This window comes from Sceloporus occidentalis, unplaced genomic scaffold (assembly GCF_023333645.1).
Source record: "Sceloporus occidentalis isolate IW3139 unplaced genomic scaffold, rSceOcc1.0.p SCAF_3, whole genome shotgun sequence".
NCBI lineage: Eukaryota > Metazoa > Chordata > Lepidosauria > Squamata > Phrynosomatidae > Sceloporus > Sceloporus occidentalis.
In genome coordinates, this window is record NW_028316983.1 from 94,754,379 (window position 1) to 94,778,844 (window position 24,466).

A 24,466-nucleotide genomic window follows, 5' to 3' on the forward strand; every position below is an offset into this window, starting at 1 on the left:
CAAGAATCTGTATCATATTTACTGCAGCGTGCTTAGCAATTATTGTTTTTGGCTTTATTAGTGCCATACAGTGACTCTCTCCACATCATGGCTAAGCAGACAGAGGAAATCCTTTTTCCCAACCACACCAAAACTCCAAGATTCCAGTTTCTTTTTCCCCTTCACATATCCTTTCTAGGCTGGGGATGGAGTTGTTTTCCTTCTGGCAAAACTGGGGATGGAGTTGTTTTCTGTCCCTCTTCATTCCTCCAATATAGGCAGATAAAAGAAAAAGAGCTCTGTGAGGTTTTTTGATGCCTAAACTCGAATTCATACTACTCTCCTCACTCTCTTGCCTTTTCTACCTTGCTCAACTGCAGAAACACACTGGGAGAACTGCATTGTGGGCAATACATGTATCTATTTATTCATTTATTTATGAGAAAACATACTTGTGAACTGCTGTAAATGGAGATAATGTGTATTGAGGTGTTAATCTTACAGTGAATCTACTTGTCTTTCTTACATAATAGCAGAGTGCCAGCATGGTGTAGTGGTTTAAGCAGTGGACTACAACTTTGGAGACCAGTGTTTTAATCCCTGCTTGGCCATAGAAACCTACTAGGTGACCTTGGGCATATCACACTCTCTCAGCCTTAGAGGAAGGCAAAGGCAAACCCTCTCTGACCAAGTCTTGCCAAATAAACCTGTGAAAGGTTTACCTTTGGGTCACCATAAGTTGTAAATGACTTGAAGACACACAACATCATCATCAACAACATAACATTGACACGTTTATAAATACTAATCTGCAGACCACACATAATCAGGCCAAGAGCCACATGCAGCCCATATTAGATGGCTATTGGAAATGGTGGAAGTGAAGTATTTTGTGTTTGTGTATGTTTAAGTATTTGTACTTGACTAAAATGGTATCTGTTATAAATTAAATTTGGTTTTGGGATATTTATTATTGGATCATCAACTTTCCACTCAAAAAAGCCACAGTAGTGAAGAAATGGGATTGGGACTGTGACACTGAGAATGGAAGACAAAATAACCCCATCAGATTCATCTATTTGCTTGCTATGAATGCACTGAATTACTTTGGCCCAAGACAGATGGGCCAAAAGTGGCTTGGCAGCGGTGATACTACGGTTCCAGATCGTGCAGCAAGCACACGGTCTGAAACCCTAGTGTGTAATGGCGGCGGCCTAATGGCGGTGTCCCATCCACACGGGCGCCACCATCTTGACGTAAGGGACACGCAGCGTCCACACGTCGCTACACATCGCTTATGTCATGAGTGCGCTAGTGGCGCACTCACAGCATAACCTGGATGCCACAAAAAAAACCCCAGAAGAAGCAGGTTCTTTTTACTCCAGAGGGACGTTGCATGGTTTGGCGGCTGCGGTGTCCCCCCTGGAGTTAAAATGGGCACCTGCAGACCACTATTTTCTGGTGCTCTGTCTCGGGCCTTTATCTCTTATTGAGACTGATTTGATAACAACAAAGATATTATCCTTTTACCAGAAGCCTTTGGAGAGAGTTTATAGATTATATAGATACTTGCATTGCCCATGGAGAAAAGGGCAAAGGGATTCAAATCTGGGAAAATGGTACAGGGACAAGTTTAATCTCACCACACAGAGATGTCACCTTCATCTGGTATAACTTTACCACCACTTTTACATTACTGCTTTTACTTTTTGGTGGGGGGACAGGAAGATCAGATTTGGTTTTCTGTAAATTGACTTCTAGAGACTGCTAAACATACATCAACTAACAAATTTTTAAAGGGTATCACTAGCATCTTTCCAAGAGACAAAAGAAGAACAAAATGCAAAGTTTTTCAGACAAAGTCCTTGGAAAGTACAATTGAATATGCAACTTTTCACCTACTGTCTGTAACAGTAGTTTGAAGAATTCTGTATCGTTTACTTGTTCTGAGTGTGTAGACTGTTTCAGAGTTTCAGATTGCATTTTATATTTATCCTTGTGTAAGTGCTGATTCAGTTAGCATGAAATATGTTTTGTTAATGAACAATCAAATATGTCTGGTCTGCACTGTGAACATCTAGCAATCTTTGTGGACACTGTTCCATACTTTAAAAGTACTCAATCTATAAGCAGAAAGATTTTTTTTCACCTGAACTCACTGATTTAAAAATATGTGGATGAATATGTGGATCTAGTAAATAGAATAGCTGAGCATTTTGTATCTTTTTGTTTTTTTACTATTTCATCTAGCTCAAAAAATGAGATTTGTTTGTTTTCATACTTCCCCCATCCTATAGTCCTGCAGAATAGTCTTTTGTTTCCTGAATTCATCATAACTAATATAATGCTTTTTCATCCCACAGAGAATTAAAGCAGGCAGTCTTATTGACCAAATAAAAACTATATGCGTCGGTGACCACATAGAATCTATCAATGGAAAAAGAGTAGTAGGCTGTCGTCATTATGAAATTGCTAAGATTTTAAAGGACTTGGAGAAGGGTCAGACATTTACGCTAAAATTAATAGAACCAATGAAATCGTTTGGTGAGTGACATGTACCCATGATAAATTACACCTGTAGTTTCCTGCTGTATGTGTTTATAGATAGAGTAAAACCTGTCCTGTTTGAACACACCAAAAAGACATGCAACTTGAAGTATAAGATTGAAAACAGGCCTTCCAAACATTTGACCCAGTAAACTAACTTTAGCTATGGTACAGCCAGCTAGGGCTTAATAAACTTTTCCTCTCATTGCTGCACATGAAGACTTGTACAAACCAAGGAAATTACAAAGATACTTCCTAAATCACAGAGGACAGCTTTACTTCTTAAATTTTTATATTTTTCATCTGTTATCTAGGTTTTATCTAATTCAAGATAGGATATTTGTAATCCCATAGAATACAGTCCATTTGGCTAAAATGCAGCTTCTTAACATTTGTTTGGTTTTCCCCCAAACCCATTTTGCTTACTTTAAAAAGCTCCTGTCACTAGTCCCAGCTTCTGTCACCCAGCAGTTCAAAAGCATGTAAAAGGGCAAATAGATAAATAGGTACCACATCAGTGGGAAGGTAACAGTGTTCAGTGCAGTCATGCTGGCCACATGACCATAAAGTCATCATTGACAACACTGGTTCCCTTGGCTTAGTAACGGAGATGAGCACCATCCCCTACAGTCAGATACGACTAGACAATCATGTCAAAGAGGAAACCTTTACCTTTAAGATAAATTAAAAGCTCAAAGACCAATTGGTTCAAATCATAGAAGCAGAACTCATTTCAGATGTTTTCTCCTAATACAGAAGTTAACTGTACTCTAATCCTGACCAACTCAGACAAAAATGTAATAACCAAGGTCACACTAGGATTCTTATCTTCTTATAAGAATGTGACATAAAATTGGGTGATTGCTTTGGTACAGGAGCCCTGGTGGCACAGTGATTAAATGCTGGTACCGCATCCACTCACAGCCACAAGGTTGTGAGTTCGATTCCAGCCAGGAGCTCCAGAGTCAACTCAGCCTAGCATCTTTCTGAGGTCACTAAAATGAGTCCTCAGCTTGTTGGGAGCAATTGGCTTACATGTTGTAAACTGCCTAGAGACTGCTTAGTTCAATATGAAGTGGTATAGAAATATAGCTGTTATTGCTGTTGCTATACATTTGCCAATAATGGATTGATCATATGTTGTTGGACCTCCTTCTACAATCTACAGGACAAAAGAATGTGGTTCATGGATTCTACTTTCCTGATTATTGCAGGGACAAAATGTTGCAGTGTAGGAGACATGAGCAAATCTATCTCAGAGCATTTCAGAGGAAAAACCATTAAATCTGGCTTTTGTGAAAAGATTACAATAATTAACAACAGTTTAAACACTCTTTTGTTAGTGTGAAAAGTCCAACATATTCTATGCTCAAGCTTGGTGAGTATGAACGAGTCCCGAAGTCACAAAAAACAATATCCACAGTCTTTGTTTTACAGTTCGAGGACAAAACCATAATTGAGATGTAAAAGGAGGGATGATGACAGACCAATTGAAGCAGTTTTTGGGATGACAAGCTTTGATCAATGGCTTGTGTAACTGTTCTGAGATAGATATACAAGTAAACATGTCTCTGATTTTAAATTAGTAACCTTAAGCCAAATTTTTAAAGCTGCCTTTGTCATTAGATGGCATTCCCATATTTCTAGAATAGAACTGTTTTAAGAACACATTTGGGAATTTGAAGGTGAGCCCATAAAAATTTAGCTTGAAGAATTTAACGCCAGTGGCGGGATACAAACCGCTGCTTTGCGGCGCTTCCCCGCCGCCGCCGTTTGCTCCGTGCGGGAGCTGCAGCAGCCAAACCGCGCGGCTCCCGCGCGGAGCAAAAAAGAAGCTCCAAAATGGAGCTTCTTTTGGAGTCGCGTTTGCGACGTAGCGAGGTGCCAGGGGCGCACTCACTACGTCACAAAGGACGCGACACGTCTGGACGCTATGCGTCCAGTACGTAAAGATGGCGGCGCCCATGTGGAAGGGGCGCCGCCATCTTGTACGTATAGGATACGTACTAGGGATAGGGGGGTGCGGAAGCACCGCCCCTTCCTAACCCTAGTACGTATCCTATACGTACTATATGGCGGTTTGTATCCCGCCTTTGTTTCTCCTCCCAATACAATTGAGAATACAAATGCATATGAAGTCTACAATCTGTCAAGCAATCCCTGGACTAAATTCAGTTTAGATATTCATTTTGATGAATCTACAACCAGAATATATAGCACATGAGCCCAAATTTTGCTTTACCTTTGACCAATACTTAAAACAATAACTATTTTGGATTAACATTCTAAATTACATAATTAATTTCCGTTGTAGAAATGATTGAGCCACGATCAAAGGGTGGAGGTTTTGTAGAGGGGAAAATCTCCAGAGGCAAAGAAACACTTCGACTAAGATCCAAAGGACCTGCTACAGTGGAAGAAATGGTGAGTTTCTCTTTTATGATTTTGCATTCTGGAGATATGGGACAGAATTCTTGGTTTTGAGGAAGGTCTTAAACCGGTGTCCTAGTTCAGCTATAATGCCAAACTGTGGCATTTGGAGATAACTACAGGGGCTTGACAGATGGACAGCTCTGTGCTGCCCGTTTGCGCCACATCATTGCTGCAGCAACCAAATAGTGCGGCAACAATGTGCTCCCTCCCGGGAGCAAAAAGAAGCTGCCAAAAGCAGCTTCCTGGAAGTGGCGCGATTAGTGCGCGCATGCCCCCATTCATGTCACTTCCTGCCAGCACCGTTTGGGAACTGCACAACGCTCGCCCCATCATGGGGCTGCCTGTGTGGACAGCGGCGAGCCATTATGGTGGCATCCTCACGAACTAGGGCTGCTGGGCATGTAAATGCCCAGCCTCATCTAGCCCTAGTTTGCCGGGAGGATGCCACAAAATGCCTGTCCGTACCAGGCCTACAGTCTGTAACAAAAGATGTAAAATTAATTAATACCAAAGTGGAAGAAATACAAGAAAAGACAGAGAAACTAGAGAAATAAACAACAAACTTAGAACATTCTAGATCCAAAGAAGAGGCAGAAAACTCTTTAATTGAAATAAGATTTAAAGTTAAGTGCATCAAAATTACAGGAATGGAAGAACAACCAAATGAAGATTTATTTACATGACTAATACTAAACAAAAAGAAAGAGCAGAATGACTTTTTAGTCTATTCAAATTCCATATTGATTGTGATGCAGAATTCAGTGTCACAGATCTATGTGTCTTTTAATAGAAAGGCCCAGAATATTGAACATGTCTGTACTGTACAGAGGTTTTGTCCCCTAAATTCAAATTCTATATCTAGGAAGCCAAGTGCTCCAGAGAAATTTGAATTATGGCTTGGAGTAAATCCTTTTAAAAAGAAACAGTTGACATTTTTTTAGGATGTAAGAAGTTGTTACTGTCTTGTGCAATGCACTTTATACTTACAGGACTGTCAATTATGCCTGAGCTTTGTGCCTGGAATCCAGACAAGTTAGTTGCACTTTGGTCCCATTGAAATGAGTGTGAAAAGTTGGTATGACTTTGATTCAGAAACATGATCGTGCATTGCTAGATTCTGGCTGAGTGATGATGATTGTAAATCAGGGATGGAGAAATGTAGGCCCTCCCTTATGCTGAAGAACTGCTATTCCCACCAACCATATGGTGGCTCCTGGCAAGGCTGGCTAGGGCTTATGGGGATTGGAAGACAACTTCTGGAGGACCACCGTTTCTCTAGTGCTGGCATAAGTGCTATGTCATTTTTGGACAGAGAACCCCTCAGGCACGAGGTCAGATGCCCTCTGACATATCTGATGAAAATTTTTCAGGCATAATTGAATAGTGTCAAAAGGCAGTGTTTCAGTGATGTGATCAGGTGCTGTGAGATCAATAAGATCTTGTTTTCTTCTTCCTCATATAATGCCCAGAGCTGATGGCACGATTCATTCCACACAATGGGAGGAAAAACAAAACAAAACAAAACAAAATGAGAAAGTGAGAGAGATTGAGAGAGAAGGAGAAGGAGACAGGGAGGAGGAAGAAGAATACCTTAAGCCAGCCAGCAGGGCTTAGGAAAAGGCACTCTCCACCATACATTATCCCCCACATATTGTTAATTAAAATCCAGCCCTGTATGATATGAGGCTGTACTTTTGTGTAATGTTTTCAGATGTTTACAGATGACTTTGTCTATCAGTTTACATTTTAATGCAGAGAATAATATCCATTTCCGATTATTTAGCTTAGAGTAAATCTCATGTGGATTCTAAAATATTGAAATTATGGTGCAGCCCATTGAACTCAATGGTGGTCGCTCCCTTGGAAGGGTTACAGGAAAGATTCTAGAGCAGATAATTAAATATAGAGTGTGTGAGCATCTAGGTGACTAAAATGGTGAAGGATCTGGAAACCATGCCCAATGAGGAACGACATAGGGAGCTGGGAATGTTTAGCCTGGAGAAGAGAAGGTTAAGAGGTGATATGATAGCCCTACTTAAATATTTGAAGGGATGTCATATTGAGGAGGAAGCAAGCTTGTTTTCTGCTGCTCCAGAGAACAGGACCCAGAACAATGGATGCAAGCTACAGGAAAAGAGATTCCACCTCAACATTAGAAGGAATTTCCTGACAGTAAGGGCTGTTTGACAGTGGAACACACTCCCTCGGAGTGTAGTGGAGTCTCCTTCCTTGGAGGTCTTTAAAGAGAGGCTGGATGGCCATCTGTCAGGGATGCTTTGATTGAGAGTTCCTGCATGGCAGGGGGTTGGACTGGATGGCCCTTGTGGTTTCTTCCAACTGTATGATTCTATGATTCTATTCTATGATGCTAAAAGAGGCTAATTTTTTTTAAATGTGTAAAAAATAAAGTAGACATTAGTAACATGTACAGTATTACTGGGAAAATTAAATTGTTGAAATTTTACTTTATTTGAAACATTGATTTGTAAATATTCAGACTGAATCCTTTTTGTTTTGCTCAAGTTTTAGTTGAAAGGTTTCTTTTTATGCTTCTGTTTTGTTTTTTTCCTGAAGCCTTCAGATGTTGAAGAAAAGGCTACCAAAAAAGTGGATGATCTTCTTGAAATGTACATGGGGATAAGAGATCTTGAATTAGGTGAGCAGTTATTTAACCATTAAGTTTCATTTTTAGTACTATAGGAAATCTGGCAAAGCCCAAGTGTGTTATCCTTTGCAAGTGGTGTAAAATCCTCAACCCCGCCCCCACCCCAGATGAGTAGTTAGGCTGGTGTGGTTAGGGGTGTGGAGTTATATCCCCTTTTACTTTAGGTTTTAATTGTGTCTGCGTGTCTGTCTGTCTCACAGAGAGAGAGGGGGGGGGGGGAGGAGAACAAACAGTACATTTGGAATGTGGTGAGCTAGAAATCTAGTTAATTAACCACATAGAAATATGCCTTTGAAAATCCAATCTTGGCTCCAAGTAGAGTTTGTAAAACAAGTAACACCCTGAGTTGAAGTGCACATGCTCTGGAGCCTGGAAGGCTATACTATCCCATTTTTTGGCTTCTTTGGGGAACATTCTGACCACAATGTGTCATTTTCACTGAACTTTAAGTTTAGTTTTCAGAACAGGGGAGACTGTCACTCTTTTGCGGGGGGGGGGGGGGGGGAACCAACATTCTACAATCCCCAAAGGGTTGTCTTTAAAAAAGAGGGAAAACACAAGTGGCTTTTTTTAATGGGATCAATAATGATTTTTTGGGATCAGAAATTTTTTGGAGTGTACAGTCCCATTGGGGAATTACCCCCGACAGTGCCTTTTAAATGACCTGGAAGCCACATTGTTTCCACCTGGTTTTAACTGCTAGGAAGGCAAAATATCCTCACCAGAAAGAAAGATGAATATATATGGAAGACACTTTCATTACAGTGTCCCCTTTCTGGTTCAATTCAGATGTTCCAAAAATGATTTATGCTGTTGAAATCCATATCTGGCACTTAAGCTAACATAGGTGACAGCATGCCATTTCCCATCAGAGAAGGGGAAAAGCATTTCTGTGTTTTTCAAAATCCAGTGGAAAATAATGGAAACGTAAATCACTGAACCAAGAACCTAAATTCAAATTAGAAGGTACTGAAACACTGACAAGAAGAACAAAAGTTCAGTGAAATTGAGTACAAACAGTAAAAGATAGAGGCATATTGATATAGGCTGGGCACTATATTTTGTATTTAATATGTAAATTTTAAGGCCTGGAGTCTGTCTGTACAGTGGAAGAATGAAGAGCAATAAACGTTTTCTGTAACTAGTGTCTTCACAGAATTAACATAATATAACAAAGCCAGTTCTGGGCATTCAACTACCTAAGTATTAACAATACTTTTGGCACTATAGATAAAATACAGAAGAAGATAGCCAAGAGAGAAAAAATAACACCAAACATGCACAATTTAGCCTTGCAGGCAATCAATGTCAGGAGCCCTGATGGTGCAATAGTTAAATGCTGGTGCTGCAGCCACAGTGTTGTAAGTTCAATCCTAGAGGAGGGCTCCAAGGTCCACTCAGCCTTCTATCCTTTTGTAGGTTAGTAAAATAAGTACCCAGTTTGTTGGGAATAATTAGCTTACACGTTGTAAACCGCTAATTCACTGATTAGCTGTATAGAAATGTATTTGCTATTGCTATTGCCATAATGCCAGGTAGCCAGTATATTGGTAGCTAAAGTCTTCTGTGACTGGATTAAACAATGGCCTTGTACAAAATTCCAGTTGGATAATATGTAACCTTGAACAAGTATTCAATGGGTTATTTCCTCACATCAAATGTTCTAAAATTCCAACATTTAAGGTTATATAATGGGAATGTTGATGTTATTCCTGTCTGTTAGGACAATACTGCTGTCTTATGGGATGGGGACCCACCATAGGCTGCTCACCCTCCAGACAAAATTGGAAGTGACTGTTTAGCCTGCTTGTGGTTCTGTAATACTGCTTGGGAAAGGAACAGTGCATATCTATATACATCCATGTGTGTGGCGGCATTTGTTCTAAACAATTGCCACACAGATTGTCACTCCAGGAGTAGAAGCAAAGGAAAGCAATGCCAAATAACTTACAAAATTCCGTGTATATATATGTGTTTGTGTCCACAGTGGGCCCAGGGCTAGCAAAAATGATTGTGGGTACACAGGCTGTGAGGTTATTTTCCCTGACATAGGTCCAAAACACACTGCAGAAATAATCCAGTTTTGAGACTGCTTTAACTGCCCTGGCTCAGTGCTAGAGGATCCTGGAAATTGTAGTTTATTGTGGCACCAGAACTCTCTGACAGAGAAGCTAAATGTCTCATGAAACTACAGTTCCCAGAATTCCCTAACATTGAACCAGGGCAGTTAAAGAAGTCTCAAACTGAATTATTTTTACAGTGTGTTTTGGACTATAGATGGTCAAAGGCCCTGTCTGCATGGGCCAAAGTCTGAATATATCAGTATGAAGCACAGGGCAGGGCGGCACTTGAACCATGTGGGATTCCTCTTTCACTATTTAGTGAGGCCACACCTTCATAACTGTACAAGTAATTACTGTATATACTCATGTATATGTATAGAAATTTTAGTCAAAAAATTGACCCCAAAAACCTGTGTTGATTTATCCATAGGTCAATGTACTGCACTTTAACTCTTATCAAAAAAGAAAAGAAAAAAAGAAACAATTCCCTTTTCTGGTTCGAGTGGCAAAAAGTGAGAGCTTTGTCCATTTCGGGGGAACCTAAAAGAAGCACTGACTCTCCTCTCCTCTCTCTATCGTGATGCCACTTCTGGCCTTTTTTAAAAAATAATTTTTTAAATTAGTTTATACCAACAACAAAATAGAAAAAGCATTCTTGATTTTTTTTCTCTTTTACAACTTAAACTCTAGACTGTAGTCATCCACCTTCTGCTGGCCTTTTTGAATGTCTGAGTGGGAAAATAGTGGTAGTAGTTGCCTCTTCATCCATCCAGCCTTTAGAGTGAGCCTAGACAATAAGGCCTGTTGGAATTTTGCAAGTCCTTTGGCATTGTTTTCCTTTGCTTCATCCTTTGTTATATGACCCTAAATTTTATCCTCGACGTATCCACAGGTCATATCAAAATCCATAATTTTGGCCACAAAACCTGCCCTTGACTTAGACATGAAGTCGACTTATAGTGGTTTATATGGGAAATAGTTACCATTACAGTTCAGAAGGAGTGAGGTTTCTCCGTCAGTAAGTTGCAATTGTAATATAACTTAAGAAACCCTTTTGTTACTAGAAGCAAATTATAATAATAATAATTACAAGTACTTCCAAGCCCAGGGCATGTTCAGCTTTTGAATTCATAAAACTGCCTAACAGTGAAATTCTATCTGCTCAGAAGTACAATACCTGCTGTCAGATAAGTAGTTATATAATTATAGCCAAACTCTGCCTGTTAATGGGAATCTGTTGGTTCACCTATAGTATATAATTCTGACTGTACTAACATATGTGGTGCATATATGCAACTATATATAATTTGAGGACCAAGCATATTAGGCATTGCACAATATGATCAGGGCCAGTTTCTTGCTTTCTTTTTCTTTTTTTGTAGACAACAGATTCTTAAAATAATTTATCCCACCACAAACAAAGCGCACACCAATTACCAAATGTGTTTGATTATTAAATGTTTAATCACTCAGGTGTTTCTGTATAACTAAAAATAGAAAGCAAGGCAGACAAATGAGCATATGTGGTAGAAATATTTACACACACACACACACGGAGAGAGAGAGAGCATGTGTTGGTGGCAAAGCAGGTAGATATGTTCTCACAAATCTGTTGCTTAACATAATATCAGTTATGGGATAATGTCATATTATGATTGCAGATGTAGTCCATCACTCACGGAAATGAAATGTGAAAAATGTATTCATTCCAATAATTCCAATTACTGTGCAGCTAGAAATTTCATTTTTATTACTCATGCTAGATTAGCCTAATTACCACGCATGTGGTATGCATTGAACAGGCAAAAGATTAACATTTCCTCATTTCCACAGTACTCTGTTGAGAAAAGGGCATTACTTTTAAGTAATGTAGTTCATTAATTTGTTAACTAATCATTTCCATGACATCAGTTCCTTCAAAGTAATAATAAAATAATCTAGAACTTCAGAAAGACAGCTAAGAATAAGTAATAACTCCATAATTTTTGAGTAGCTCAGTTCACCAGAGTTATACAACTATTAAATATGAATGAAATTATGTATATATTTTGGGTATTACAGAAGTTACTAATTGGCTGTAAATTATTTGAATCAATGGCATATTTATATGAATCATGGACCAATTAATTTAATGGGGAAAATTTTTAAAAGAAGTGAAGGGAAAAAGAAAGTTAGTTTGAGAGATCATCCAGGTAATTCTGTGTCTGGGATCTAAATTGGCCCATATAACCTGGCAGTTATGCACCTGGTTGTAGTGATGGTGGCTGTTATGTGCATGTCTTTTCTGGGATTTTTTTCTCATTGGAAATAGAAGCAAAACACACTTTACTTAGATGTGTGCAGCCAATGGAATTTTCAGTTAAAAAGCATAGGGTTGTGATATAAGGGAGGCTGTTAAGAGAGGCCATAAAAAGTCTTCCAGCTCATGCACAAATGTGGGCAGCATTTATATTCCTCTATGAACAGAACTAGTGTGATGTAATGACAACTAGGACTCTGGGAGACCATAGTTCAAAATCCTGCTTGGCCATGGAAATTCATTGGGTGACCTTGGCCAAGTAGCATTCTCTCAGCCTAAGATTCAGGCAGTGGCAACAACCCTCTGAACAAATCCTGACCTGACAAATCTTTGGGTTGCCATAAGTCAGAAACAACTTGAAAATACACAAGAAATGAACAGAAGTGTTGCTGCTTGGTACTGGCATGGAAATAGTGCATGTGTTTGGGCCACTGAGAATAAGTGTTTTCAAACACTGCAGTCACTTTATAGTTTGTTTCTAAGGGGAATCACATGTTTGTGCGCGTGTGTGTGTGTTTACAATCACCAGACTGGACATTCCCTTGAAAATTACTTCTTTTGCTGTTATACTTTCATGTTACTTATAGGAGCACGTTTTTCTATGTACTGAAATAAATATACCAGCTCCTACTCTCATTAAGTGTACTTTTAATCCTGTAATAATGCATAGGATTGCATTTGGAGCAATTATAGATATTTCTATTGGAAAATAAACATTAGAAATACAAATGTCTAATATGCAATACTTGTTAAAAACAACACATATTTTTTTGCAATGACCACTAGGGGTCAGTAATTGACCAATGAATATCGACATAGTACTGAAGTCAACTTTTAGTGTTCTAAAGGTGTATGTCTAATCTATGCTGTGAAGATTGTCACAGTTTGTTATTTGATATTAAATTGACTTTGACTTGTGGTGACCTTATGGCATCAATCCAACATCTCCTTAGTGTAGCATAAATATCTGCATACATGAATACACCATGGCAGCACTACACAATCCCCATGTAGAGTAGCAATACTGAACAACAAATGTCACTGACTGGATGCCATTGCACAATGCACAATAAATCATGAACAACAACAATGGAAAGTATAGGATGAACAACCACAGTGAGCAATGCATAATCACTATACAAACTATAGGATACATAGCCACAGTGCGTAATCACTATGCAAGGTATAGGATGCACAACTATAATGCACAATGTATAACTTGCAAAGACAAGGTACTTATGAGCATGCTGTCCGTGCAACTCTGCTTCTGCTGCTATGAGCAGAATATGATTGTTGCACAATGGTGACTTTTTAGCCCTGCACACATAGTGTGAATTACACATGCATATGTCCATAAGTGAATTCCTGCCTGTGAACGAGGCCCCCGGACCCTCAATCATTAAAAACCTTGCTCAAGTATTGAGAACACAGGGACATGGCTTTATTTATTGACTGTGGCTAAAATTAGATGGCTATGATTAGGATCTTAATAAGAAACATAACTTGTGCAATAAAGACATGTCAGCCACTAAAGCTCTGATTATTAAATAGAAGAATGTTGATTAAAGTTTAGTTATATATTTGCAATGTTGGTAAAGTTTTCATCTTCTGATATTTTCTCATTGACAAATGTAGTAAGTTTGAACGACATGGGTTCTTTGATTATTGCCAGACGATGTTTCAGTATTAGATGTACTGCATTAATTTTCTTCAGCACACAAGCCATTCTCTCCTGTGCACAATGACTTGGATCTAAAGAACCATTAGCAGAATGAACAAATGCATTACGTCTGTTTTGTGAACTCTTGAAAAAGAGCCTATGTTTGCAACTAGACTTTAACTCAAGACAGTAAAGCCATCAGTTGTCCATAATACAGTTGGTCATCCATATCCACAGATTCTTTATCCATGGATACAAGCATCCATGGCTTGAAAATATTAAAAAAATATATAAATTCCAAAAAGAAAATCATGATTTTGCCATTTTATATAAGAGACACAATTTTACTATGCCATTGCATTTAATGGGACTTGAGCATCCATATATTTCAGTATCCATGGGGGGAGGGGGGGGTCCTGGAACCAAACTCCAGCAGATATCAAGGGCCCATTGTAGCACAAAACATTGGTATAGGTTTTTAAGGAAGGGGGAAAGAAGGAAATGAGTTTTTTTATTATGTTTAGATTATTAGATTTACTTTTTGGGTTTTTAAAAAAAATGTTTTGGTGTTTTGATTTCTAAAGGACCAAGGGGCTGAGCCCATACTACCCTGGCCCTAGTGCTTGGTCCCTGGGTCAGAGTGGAGAATGGTGGGCTTTTACAAACCTATCTCCACATCAACTGAGGACCCATTACCAGTGTGCACTCCTTAACGTGCCACACTGTCACTCTCCTTAGAAGCCCCCCATCACTGTATCTTATGTGGAAAGGAGGCGCCTGGCTGCACTCATGTGGCCAGGTACCTCATTTCCATGTCAGACACGGCAGTGGGGGTGCTGGTGCTGGAAGGTAAGTAGCATGGGGGGGCATGTAAACAGCCTGGGGTTGCCATGGAGGTTCCTGGAAACTCTGTGGCAAACAAAGGGCAAATTACCTGGTGTATTGGTTGTTTACCCTGAGATTGGGCCAGATCCTCCAGATCTGTGTCCAGTCTGGCAGGATCAGACCCGATCTGGCTCCCAGGGTTTTGGCCTGCTTTGTCTGAACTAGATGACGTGAGCCCAGGAAGAGTCAGGGCCTTTTGGCCCATGCAGACAACCTCTAATTTGTATGTTATGATTTAAAATGGAATAAATATTGTTAAAAATAGCACAAAACATGATTGACCACAACAAAAGATATGCATGTGGTGTTATCTTTTTCTTGAAGCCCTGAGTTATTTGTTTTAACTATTTGTGGTGTGGATTACTTTATTTTGAAGTTTTTAATTTCTTGTAATGTGAGACTGAAAGATGCAGGCAAAGGTTATGTAGGCCCCATTCATACTGGTCTAAAAGACCTGGAAGGAACTGGGCTGATCCGGATGCCCCTCCCCCGAATCACTCCGTTACCAAGTGCCCACTACAAATTTGAAATCGAATGCATTTTGACCTGCAAATTCAGAAATTGAATGCATTCAAGTCTGCTGGCGAGGTGGCCGCTGCCAATCAAGCTATCGTCATGGTGACGTTTGCAGGGCATCGGGGAAAGTGTCCTCCCTTTTTAAAGAGCCAGGCACAGGGGTTTCAGCGGCTGAAGCAGGGAGAGAGATGCCTCTCTCTCTCTCTCTCTCTCTCTCTCTCTTTTTTAAACCTGTGGGCTTTTGGGTCAGACCTGCCCCTGTCCCAGGCAAAGGATGGGATTGCCATGCATTTTTATTTTTTTTTGCTTTTAAAAGCAACATTTTAGCTTTCCTTTTCCTCACCAAACAAATTGTTTAAAATGTAACATTGATTGTGAGGCCTTTTGCAACATTATTGTAGCTTCCTCCTCTGCTGAACTCTTTTCTCCTGCTTACACTTTGCCATTGCCTTCCACTGAGGCTGAGAGAGAGTGACCTCATGGGATCAATTGGGAATTTCCCTACATCCCAGGCATGTCACCCCCCAAAAATGTGCATAAATTGTCAAAAGAGGGTGCTTCTCCTACATCCATTTCCCTACATCCCAGGCATGTCACCCCCCAAAAATGCGCATAAATTGTCAAAAGAGGGTGCTTCTCCTGCATCCATTTCCCTACATCCCAGGCATGTCACCCCCCCCCCCCCAAATGCGCATAGATTGTCAAAAGAGGGTGCTTCTCCTGCATCCATTTCCCTACATCCCAGGCATGTCACCCCCCCCCCAAAATGCGCATAGATTGTCAAAAGAGGGTGCTTCTCCTGCATCCATTTCCCTACATCCCAGGCATGTCACCCCCCCAAAAATGCGCATAGATTGTCAAAAGAGGCTGCTTGAAAAGGGGGGGGGGTTGTTGCTTTGATTGGGGGTTGGACTGGATGTCCCTTGGGGATCCCTTCCAGCCTTGGGATCGTGAGGGAGAAGAGCAATGGGGAGGCTGCGGGAGCGGGAAGTAGACCACCCCCCCTTTTCCCTCTGACACACACACACACAGAGAGAGAGAGAGAGAGAGAGGAATCTCTCTCCCTGCTTCAGCTGCTGGAGGCCTGCTGCTGCCTGGCCAGCGACCCTCCTCCTCCTCCCGCCATTCCCTGGCTGCCAGGCTGGCTCTCGGGGGAGCCCCTCTCTGGGTGCCAGGCTCCAGGCTGGAAGCGGCTGCCTCCGTGGGCATGCAATGTGCCCTCCTGGGGTTGGCCAAGTCCCCCAGCAAGAGAGGCGGCCTTGAATGGCCCCGGAGGGAGCAGGGGACAGCAGGAGGAGGAGGAGGAGGAGGAGAGCATCCCCTTCCTCCCGGCGCCAGGAGCCCTGCCTGCTCCTTGCCCAGCAGCAGCCCTTCTTCCCAGAGCTCTTTCCTCTTCCCCCTCCCCTCCGATGAGGGGAGGAAATGCCTTGCCCTTTGCCCACCCTCTGACCTAAATCCCTCCCTCAATTTGCCTCGATCGTGATCGAGGCCAAGTTCTCATTCCCAGGACCCGGGTTTTTAAAAAAGAAACAGTATTTGCGCCGATTTCAAAAACACCGCGCTAGGGGCCATTTACCACGGAACGGGTGTGCAAGCCTCGGATTCGCTTGTGTGAGATTCGGGGTGAGTATGAACTTCACGTGATTGAATCAGTTTCAGAACCGATTTTTTTGGTAGTGTGAATGAGCCCCTAGATTCAAAGAATGACATGTGAGAGGATTTCAGCCTAGTTCTACCAAAGCTAAGCCAAAGATGCTGGGTGCAGTCAAACTTTAGAATTCTTGCTGTATGTTGGATACAACAAAATCTAAAATCCAGAAAGTATCAATACATTTATTGGCCAACTCCAAAGTGTAAAATACATCATGCAAATTTTCAAAGTTTCACCGGCTCCTTCAGGCAAAGATGTTTAAAACCACAAAAGAGAAGAAAGGTGATGATGTTAGAGTCACAGGCCTACATATTGGCCTGTTACAGACTGCCAAAATATATCTGCTTCGGGTCTCTTTGGAGGTATGCTGTATAAATGATGCACACATCCTAAGAATCCGGAAGCTGCACCAAAGCTGCACTCCAGTGCTTAGGAATGGAGTGTGGCTTTGGTGCGACCTCCGGACTCTTAGGACCCATGCATCATTTAAATAGCATACCTCCAAAGAGGCCTGAAGCAGCTTTATTTTGGCAGTCTGTAACAGGCCATTGTCTCAGATTTTAATCTGTTGTCAGTTAAAATGGCATTTGGGGATCTCAATTCAGGCAGAGGCCACTCCCCTGTAAATTGGAGAGGCTGAAGAAATTGTAGCTCTTCAGGGTGTGATTTGTTTATTGTGATATCTAAATCCAGCCCCTGGTTTATCTCGTCATCTAAATGCTTAAGAACTCTGGTTTATCATTGCTTCTGAATGTTTGACACTATCAAGTGTCAACTATACTGTATTTGCTCAATTGTATGGGTCTTTTCTGGTGTCAGGGGATAGAAACCCACCAGCAAATTAACAGAAAAGTTCATCCTTGGCTTTTAGTCAGAGCCAAGGAGACAAATTTGTGGGATTTTATTAGCATTGGGCAACTTGCAATTTTATATTTTTAAACAATTGGAGGTTTTTCTGTGCCTCTCATATGTCTGGCCCAATCCCAGGAGTCATTTGTCACATCTTGGAATACTCTGGGTTTAGAGAAGTTCCATGGGTTTGCAGTAAAACTTGTTTTGCTTAATTATTAGTGACATTTTGAATGTTTCCCCATAGCTTTACATTTTACATTTTACAAGATCAAAACAAATACTATACTAAACAAATACTAAATAAACACTACATTGTAGACTTCGTGCTTTTAAAATATACTAGATAACTCTCCTTTCTTTTTGTTTGTAGCTGCAACAATGGTAGAAGCTGGGAAAGGCAAGAACAACCCTGATGAGTTTGCAGTTGCCCTTGATGAAGCTTTAGGAGACTTTGCATTTCCAGATGAATTTGTCTTTGATGTGTGGGGAGCCATAGGAGATGCAATGCACGGACGATTTTAAAGAGAATGGCAACTTTCTGAGGACATAAAATGTACAGCTATATACATGGCACAGAATACAAAGCAAGTCCAAAAAAATAGAAGCTTTTGAATATTCAGAAGGCTGGATAATTGATATTAATTGAAAGTGATGCAAATATATTTCAAAATAAAGCTGTGTTTAGGACTGTACTCACAAAAGGCTTTAAGAATATCAATCAATTTGAAATATTCACTTGAAATCTTCACAGAATCATATTATTTGTGGGCCTACCCTACCTCATTGCTTTTCTAAATTAATGGGGGCAGTAGATCTAGAGATCATGGTGACAGTCCCATAAAAATATATTGTTTTTCTTATCATGAAAGGAATATTTCTGGGAATTCCTGAAGCCAGGGAAGAATTCTATTGCTAACCCATACTTGCTGTTTTGTTATTTCCCTACAGTGACTACAGATGACATGATGCTCTCTTTCCAGCATTTACCTCCATTACAACAGGACATTATACTTGGGGTTGTATTGGCACTAAAGAAGGCCATTATTTAGATGAGAGGAAGTGGAGGAGAGAGATCAGTGTTAGAGGACATAGTTTGAACATATTAAGTCATGGGTGGACCACTGAATGAAGGCCAGAGACCATTTCCCCTCTAGCCCCCCTGTAGGCTGCATCCCAACATAGCAAAGTTTAAATAACTCCATTCCCTTTGTAGTTCCTCTCAACATGAATACAGGAAGTGACTTTGCACTGCAGAGGAAATCTGAGATTTTGGGGAGTAGTACAGGGTTCTGGGGGTGGGTTGAGGGTTTTTCATATGTTTTCATGCATTTTGTTTTTTTGGGGGGGATTGTCCCCAAATCACACCATTTTTTTAAATAAAAAAAACATTTTTGAAGAGATTGTGGGATTTGGGGGACTGAGGAGAGGCATCAAAGGCCACAAATGTGAAGTCCAGGGGCTGCCTGGAGGCCATTGGCTGCTCTGTGCCCACCCCTGTATTAATTCCTCAGATTAAGTGCTTGGCTCTGCCCTAGGACCTCCAATTAAAGATTTTAGGAGGGTTAGGAATATCTCAGCCACTGAAAACTGTTGCCAGGCAGAGTAGACAGTACTTAGGTAAACTATCATTAACTGAGAAGATCTTATTTTTAAAGTCACAGCCATGGAAATTCTGTGTTCTGTAGTGGTGGTGTTTTAAGGTATTAGAGCACTAGAAAATTTGGTACAACACACAAATGATTCTTCTATTAGTTTTCACACTTGACACTTTGGCAAAACAAATGAAGAAAAAAATGACCAAAGAATATGTATTAAATTTGAAAACAACCTTTGGTTTCCTTTTTGTATGAATGCAATTCCAGAACATACATTGCAGGTACAGTATACAGTCAGCCCTCCATATCAGCAGGCTAGCCATCTGTGAATGCCCATTTATTGTCAATGGCAGTGTGTGTATGCAGTCACACCAATGTGGCCACACAGATGTTAGCATCCATTGATGGTAATGGGATTTGAAGTCCCACATTTTTTTGGTGTGTGTGTGTGTGTGACTGAACTACCATCGATACAGAGAGCCGACTGTATTTATTGTGTCACTTAGGACACTAACTTTGCTTTTCATTGCTGTTTCAGATGGAATTAAATTAGGGGTGGCAAATCCTTTGTTTCCAGTGTTGCTGAGCTGCAACTGCTACCATGGATCATACTGCTTAGAGCTGATGGGATTTGCAGTCCAATGATATTTGCACAGCTTTACTTTGTCTACTGTGGCTTATATGAATGTATTTTGGAAAAACTCAGGCATAAATCCAATCTTGTGTTGTTCTGCAGCACAGTGTATTGAAATGTTCTTCATTTCTTCTCCCTGCTGCATCATTCAGTGCTGAATAAAAATCAGTTTCAAAGGCCTCCCAGGCCCTGAAGAAAAGTTGCTGGGGTGCACCAATGGCCCCATTATGACCCATTTCACTTCCACTGATAGAAACAGTGTAACTCACTGGATCATGGGCATAGTATATAAAATTACTAAATTTAAATCACGTTTACTGTTTGCTTTACGTTATCAGAAAAAGAACACTATTCTTTTGGCTTCATATGTAAGTTTGGGGAGTTTGGATAGGTGTTGCTACCAAACTGCAGTGAAGCTTAAAGAAATGTTTAAGCAAAGGCAACCCTTCTCTGAACAAATCTTGCCAAAAAAACAACAAACTGATAGGTTTGCCTTAAGGCCAACTTGAGGGCACACAACAACAAATGGTTTATTTTCCATCAAAAATTATCCCTCCATAAGCAAGAATAAATAAGAATAAAAAAGCCCATTTTAATGCTACTTCCACTTATTCTTTATGAGCAGTATCCAGTGGAGTTCTTGTTATAAAGCCCAGTGTTTATATCAGAATCTGTAACTCTGTCTACACTGTAACTCGGTTAAAAGAAAAGTAATCTGGAAAGCTGGGAAATCCTCTGGAACAGATCTTTTGCACCATAGAGATTGCAGCAGGAGAAGAAAGGTAAAACATCTCAGTTCTTCTCATATTAGGTACCAAAGTTGGATGTAGGCTTATAGTTTAGCTATATAAGATTCATGTTAAAGTCCTAGAAAATAACAAGTAACCTCATCATAGCTGATGATGATGATCATAATCCTGTTTATTGCACTAACATATCTTGGTCACTTTTTAAAAAAAACAAAACCCAGAAGTTATTTCTATTTATTTGTGTTCTCATGTCACAAAATGTAAATGTGTTTAAGTTTTAGCATTAGATTTTTTTGAATGCAGTTTTTTGTAAATTAAAACACTCAGGCTAGTGTGCCAATTATTTTTAAAAAGAGAGAAATGAGATGAATTCCACTAGAGAAAAGTTCTGCTTAAGACAACAGATGTTTGAATTACACACATCTTTTCATAAGATAGAATGGAATGACTGGTGATTTTAAGCTACATAGAGGAAAATCTACTTATAAGTTCTATGTAATCACTTAAAATGAATATGCAAATATTCACTTTTTCTCACACCAGTTAATTTTGAGATTGTCAAGTCAATTATTAAGGTTTCCTGCATGAACACTCAGTTTAACCTGTCCAGGACACCAAAGAAAATAACAGAACATTGCATAGTCACTTAAATTCTGGAGTTGGGCATATAATTAATACAGATTATGTATGGAACATTCACGACACTTCAACAATTGGAAAATAAATGAATTATTTTATTGCGGGAAAATACCTGTATATATTTGACTGTAAGTTGACATCAAGTATAAATTGTTATGACCCATAGATAAGTGTAAAATTTAGGGGCATGTAATAAAGGATGTAACGGATGAAAAAAAAAGAGTGTGATGCCAAAGGGTTTACAAAATTCCAGCAGGCATAACTGTACTCACCCTAAAGATTAGGTGGATGAGGAGGGAACTACGGTAAATCATGGCTGTGCAATGTGTGTGGCAGGCAAACATGTGCAAGTGGGGCTAAGAAAACACAAGTGTTAAAAAAGATGAAAAAGCAAAGCAAAGAAAATGTCAGTTAGTAGTGATTATAGCCTTTAATATTAATGGGATAACTTGCCTGATTTTAGCTCAGAGAATGTGACAAACATACAAAAACGTCTTATACAAATCCTTCAAAGTTTGATTCTTCTTGGTGTTCCTTTGAGAAGAAGCTCCAAAGAGCTGCCACCACCACCATTTTCTGGCCCAGGCATTCAAAAAAGTCAGAAGCGGTGCTGCAGTGGAAGAAATAGGAGTTGTTGCTTCTTTTAGGTGATCCCAGGACAAGTTATGTTCTTGCCTTTTGTCACTCTACTCCAGGGGTAGGCAACCTTTTTGAGCTGGGGGCCGGGTTGCTGTCCCTCAGACAATTTGGGGGCCGAAGCCAAAAAATAAATAATTAAATATTTTTTAAAAAATTAAATATATAAATAAACCAGGACAAATGTAGGACAAAATTTTCAAATGGAAGACACTTTTTTTAAAAAATGGAGGACACGCGAAAAAATTTGCTGATTTTTTAAAAAATGTTAATATAAATGCATGTTTCTGAGGCTTCTATAGACAATTGCCCCCTAAAGGCCCCGGCGACAATCGGCGGCAGGACCGGGCTGGGGCCAGTCCCAAGGCCTTGCCGGGCCGCATTCGGCCCGTGGGCCGCAGGTTGCCTACCCCTGCTCTACTCTAATGATTCCCAAACTTTGGTCCCCCAGGTGTTTTGGACTTCAACTCCCAGAAGCCAACATAGCCAGCAGGCAGGAATTCTGGGAGCTGAAGTCCAAAACGTCTGGAAGATCAAAGTTTAGGGACCATTGCTCTACTCAGAGAAGGGGATGATTAAATTTGACTAAGATTTCTACACTGATACCTGAGTATATACAGTAGTTTGTCTCATGGGACATATTCCTTGCTTGAATGTATACCTCGACATGCCCCTACAATGTCTATGGGTCCATTTGCACATCACTTGGAGCCAGGGGAATACCAGGCTGTGCTTGTATTTCAGCTGCGCTACCTTATATAAAGAAGGTTTGTGTGTTTGTGTGTGTGAATTCTAGCTACTGAAGTTACCATGAAGGCAATATCTCTATCAAATGGAAAACAACAATAATTTGTCTATAATGTTTTTTAGCATAATGCAGCATCTGAAACAAGGAAGGACTGCTGTTTAATCTGATTTAGATGTATTTTCTCAATTGTGATTCTGAGCAAGAAATCAATTTATTTTGGGTCTGTCGTTGTCCCAGTTGGATTAATTTCAGAGTATAAATATGTCTTAAATACTGGAAAATATCAAGGCAAAAGTAAAGTTGAGTAAATGTGATTCAAGGGGATGCTAGGACCTAAAATGATATTTCAGTCATTTTGTTTAAAAATGCTTGAAAATAAAGTTTAGCAAACCTATTTTTAGAATACCTGTTTCAATGGAGATGGTCTGCCAACTTTAATTCCAACCTCTCTTTAATACATATATTTAATTTGCTAAACATGATATTACAGGCTAGAGTCAGATAAACACTCTTCAAACAGTGTTAAAACTACTGTTACATTTTGTTGATTATGGTGGGTTTTTTTTGTTCTGTGTGATTCTGAACTTTGTATTATGTATGTTTACCATATTTTCTGCTACCCATGTTAGATTTTAAGTAGTAAAGAATGATGATTGGAGTAACACATAAAATCTGACACTTGTTTCAGAACCACTGAGGCCTAAACGGAATTGTAGTGAATTCTGTTCTGTAGAAAAAACTAATTGAATCAATGGAAACCTGATTAGTCAGCATTTAGTAAGTTCCATTGATTCAGTGGACTTCATCTAATTGGAACTAACCATTGGACTTGGACATGTTTTTTTAAAAGCCAAATGTGCTATGAGAGCAAAATTTTAAACAGCTTGAGCTTATTTGTGCAAACATTGTAACTTCACAACATTCTTTTGTACTTGGATGCTAATAAATAAAAGAAATCCTATTTTTTAAAATTACTTTCAAAGTTTGTTTTTCTTGAACTGAGGTGTAGGTTTGTAAGAATCCAGAAGGTAGAAAGAGTTGTAAGACAATCTAGGACACAGAATTGTCTCTCCCCCAAACTCCCAGGATAACCAATTCATCTTTTAAATAAGTTGCAGTAGTTTCTTGTTCCGATTAAAATAAAGAACTACATCTTTTCAAAACCAGTAATGAACATCTGGATCCTTCCATTTGTTGTTGCTGTTGTTACTACATGTTTAGAGGCAGAACACTACAAAAGTTGTCAAACCTATGAAAGTTGTCAGTGTCTGATCTAATACATCCATGTGCAACCATAAAGGGGAGCATTGTATTGTGACTCACTTCTTGCTCTATAGTACAATCTGGACATGACTGCATTTTGAAATGGCTACTGAATTGCTGATTGTGGTATTCTGCATGTTGTATTTTGTGTAAAAATATATTTTGTGGCTAATGCAATGCATGTTGCACAAAAATGCTTGCTGCACAACAAGAAAATACTTGCATTTTCATTCTTGCACAGGGTGAAAACATTGTGATGGTTGACATTTTTTAATGGGGATGTTTCAGAGTATTGAGCAAATTTGCAAATATACCTCTACCTCAAAAACTGTCGTAAAAAATAAAATGGGCATTGAGGAACATCACTCATGCCCTACAAGTTCCCTGTAGAAAGTCTTGGATAAAATATACAACAAACAAAATCTAATCTGGGCAACAGAGACTGCAATACCTTCTTCATGTCTTTGTGTGTCTATGATGTTTATCACACTATGCTCTTAAAGTGCTACTATTCCACTTTGACTCCTCTAGCTGCCTCCTGTTGCATTGTGGGATTTGCAGTTTTAAGGAGGGATATTTAGAATTCTCAGGCAGAGAACTTCCTATACGCAGGGGATCCGTTATGGAACCCAACCCCCGTATGAGAAAAAGA

At 39.7% G+C, this 24,466-nt stretch overlaps 1 protein-coding gene across 1 annotated transcript in view; it reads left to right on the plus strand.

Annotated features, from left to right (window-relative positions):
- The window catches only part of LOC149316444 (PDZ domain-containing protein GIPC2-like), a 43,707-nt gene extending 20,188 nt beyond the window's left edge, over window positions 1–23,519 (plus strand). The window contains exons 3-6 of the mRNA XM_089515507.1: window positions 2,343–2,523; window positions 4,841–4,950; window positions 7,534–7,615; window positions 17,921–23,519. Of these exons, the coding sequence (XP_089371633.1) occupies window positions 2,343–2,523; window positions 4,841–4,950; window positions 7,534–7,615; window positions 17,921–18,072 (525 nt within the window). The 3' untranslated portion in view covers window positions 18,073–23,519. The remainder of the gene's footprint in view (window positions 1–2,342; window positions 2,524–4,840; window positions 4,951–7,533; window positions 7,616–17,920) is intronic.
- The last annotated feature ends 947 nt before the right edge of the window (window positions 23,520–24,466 follow it).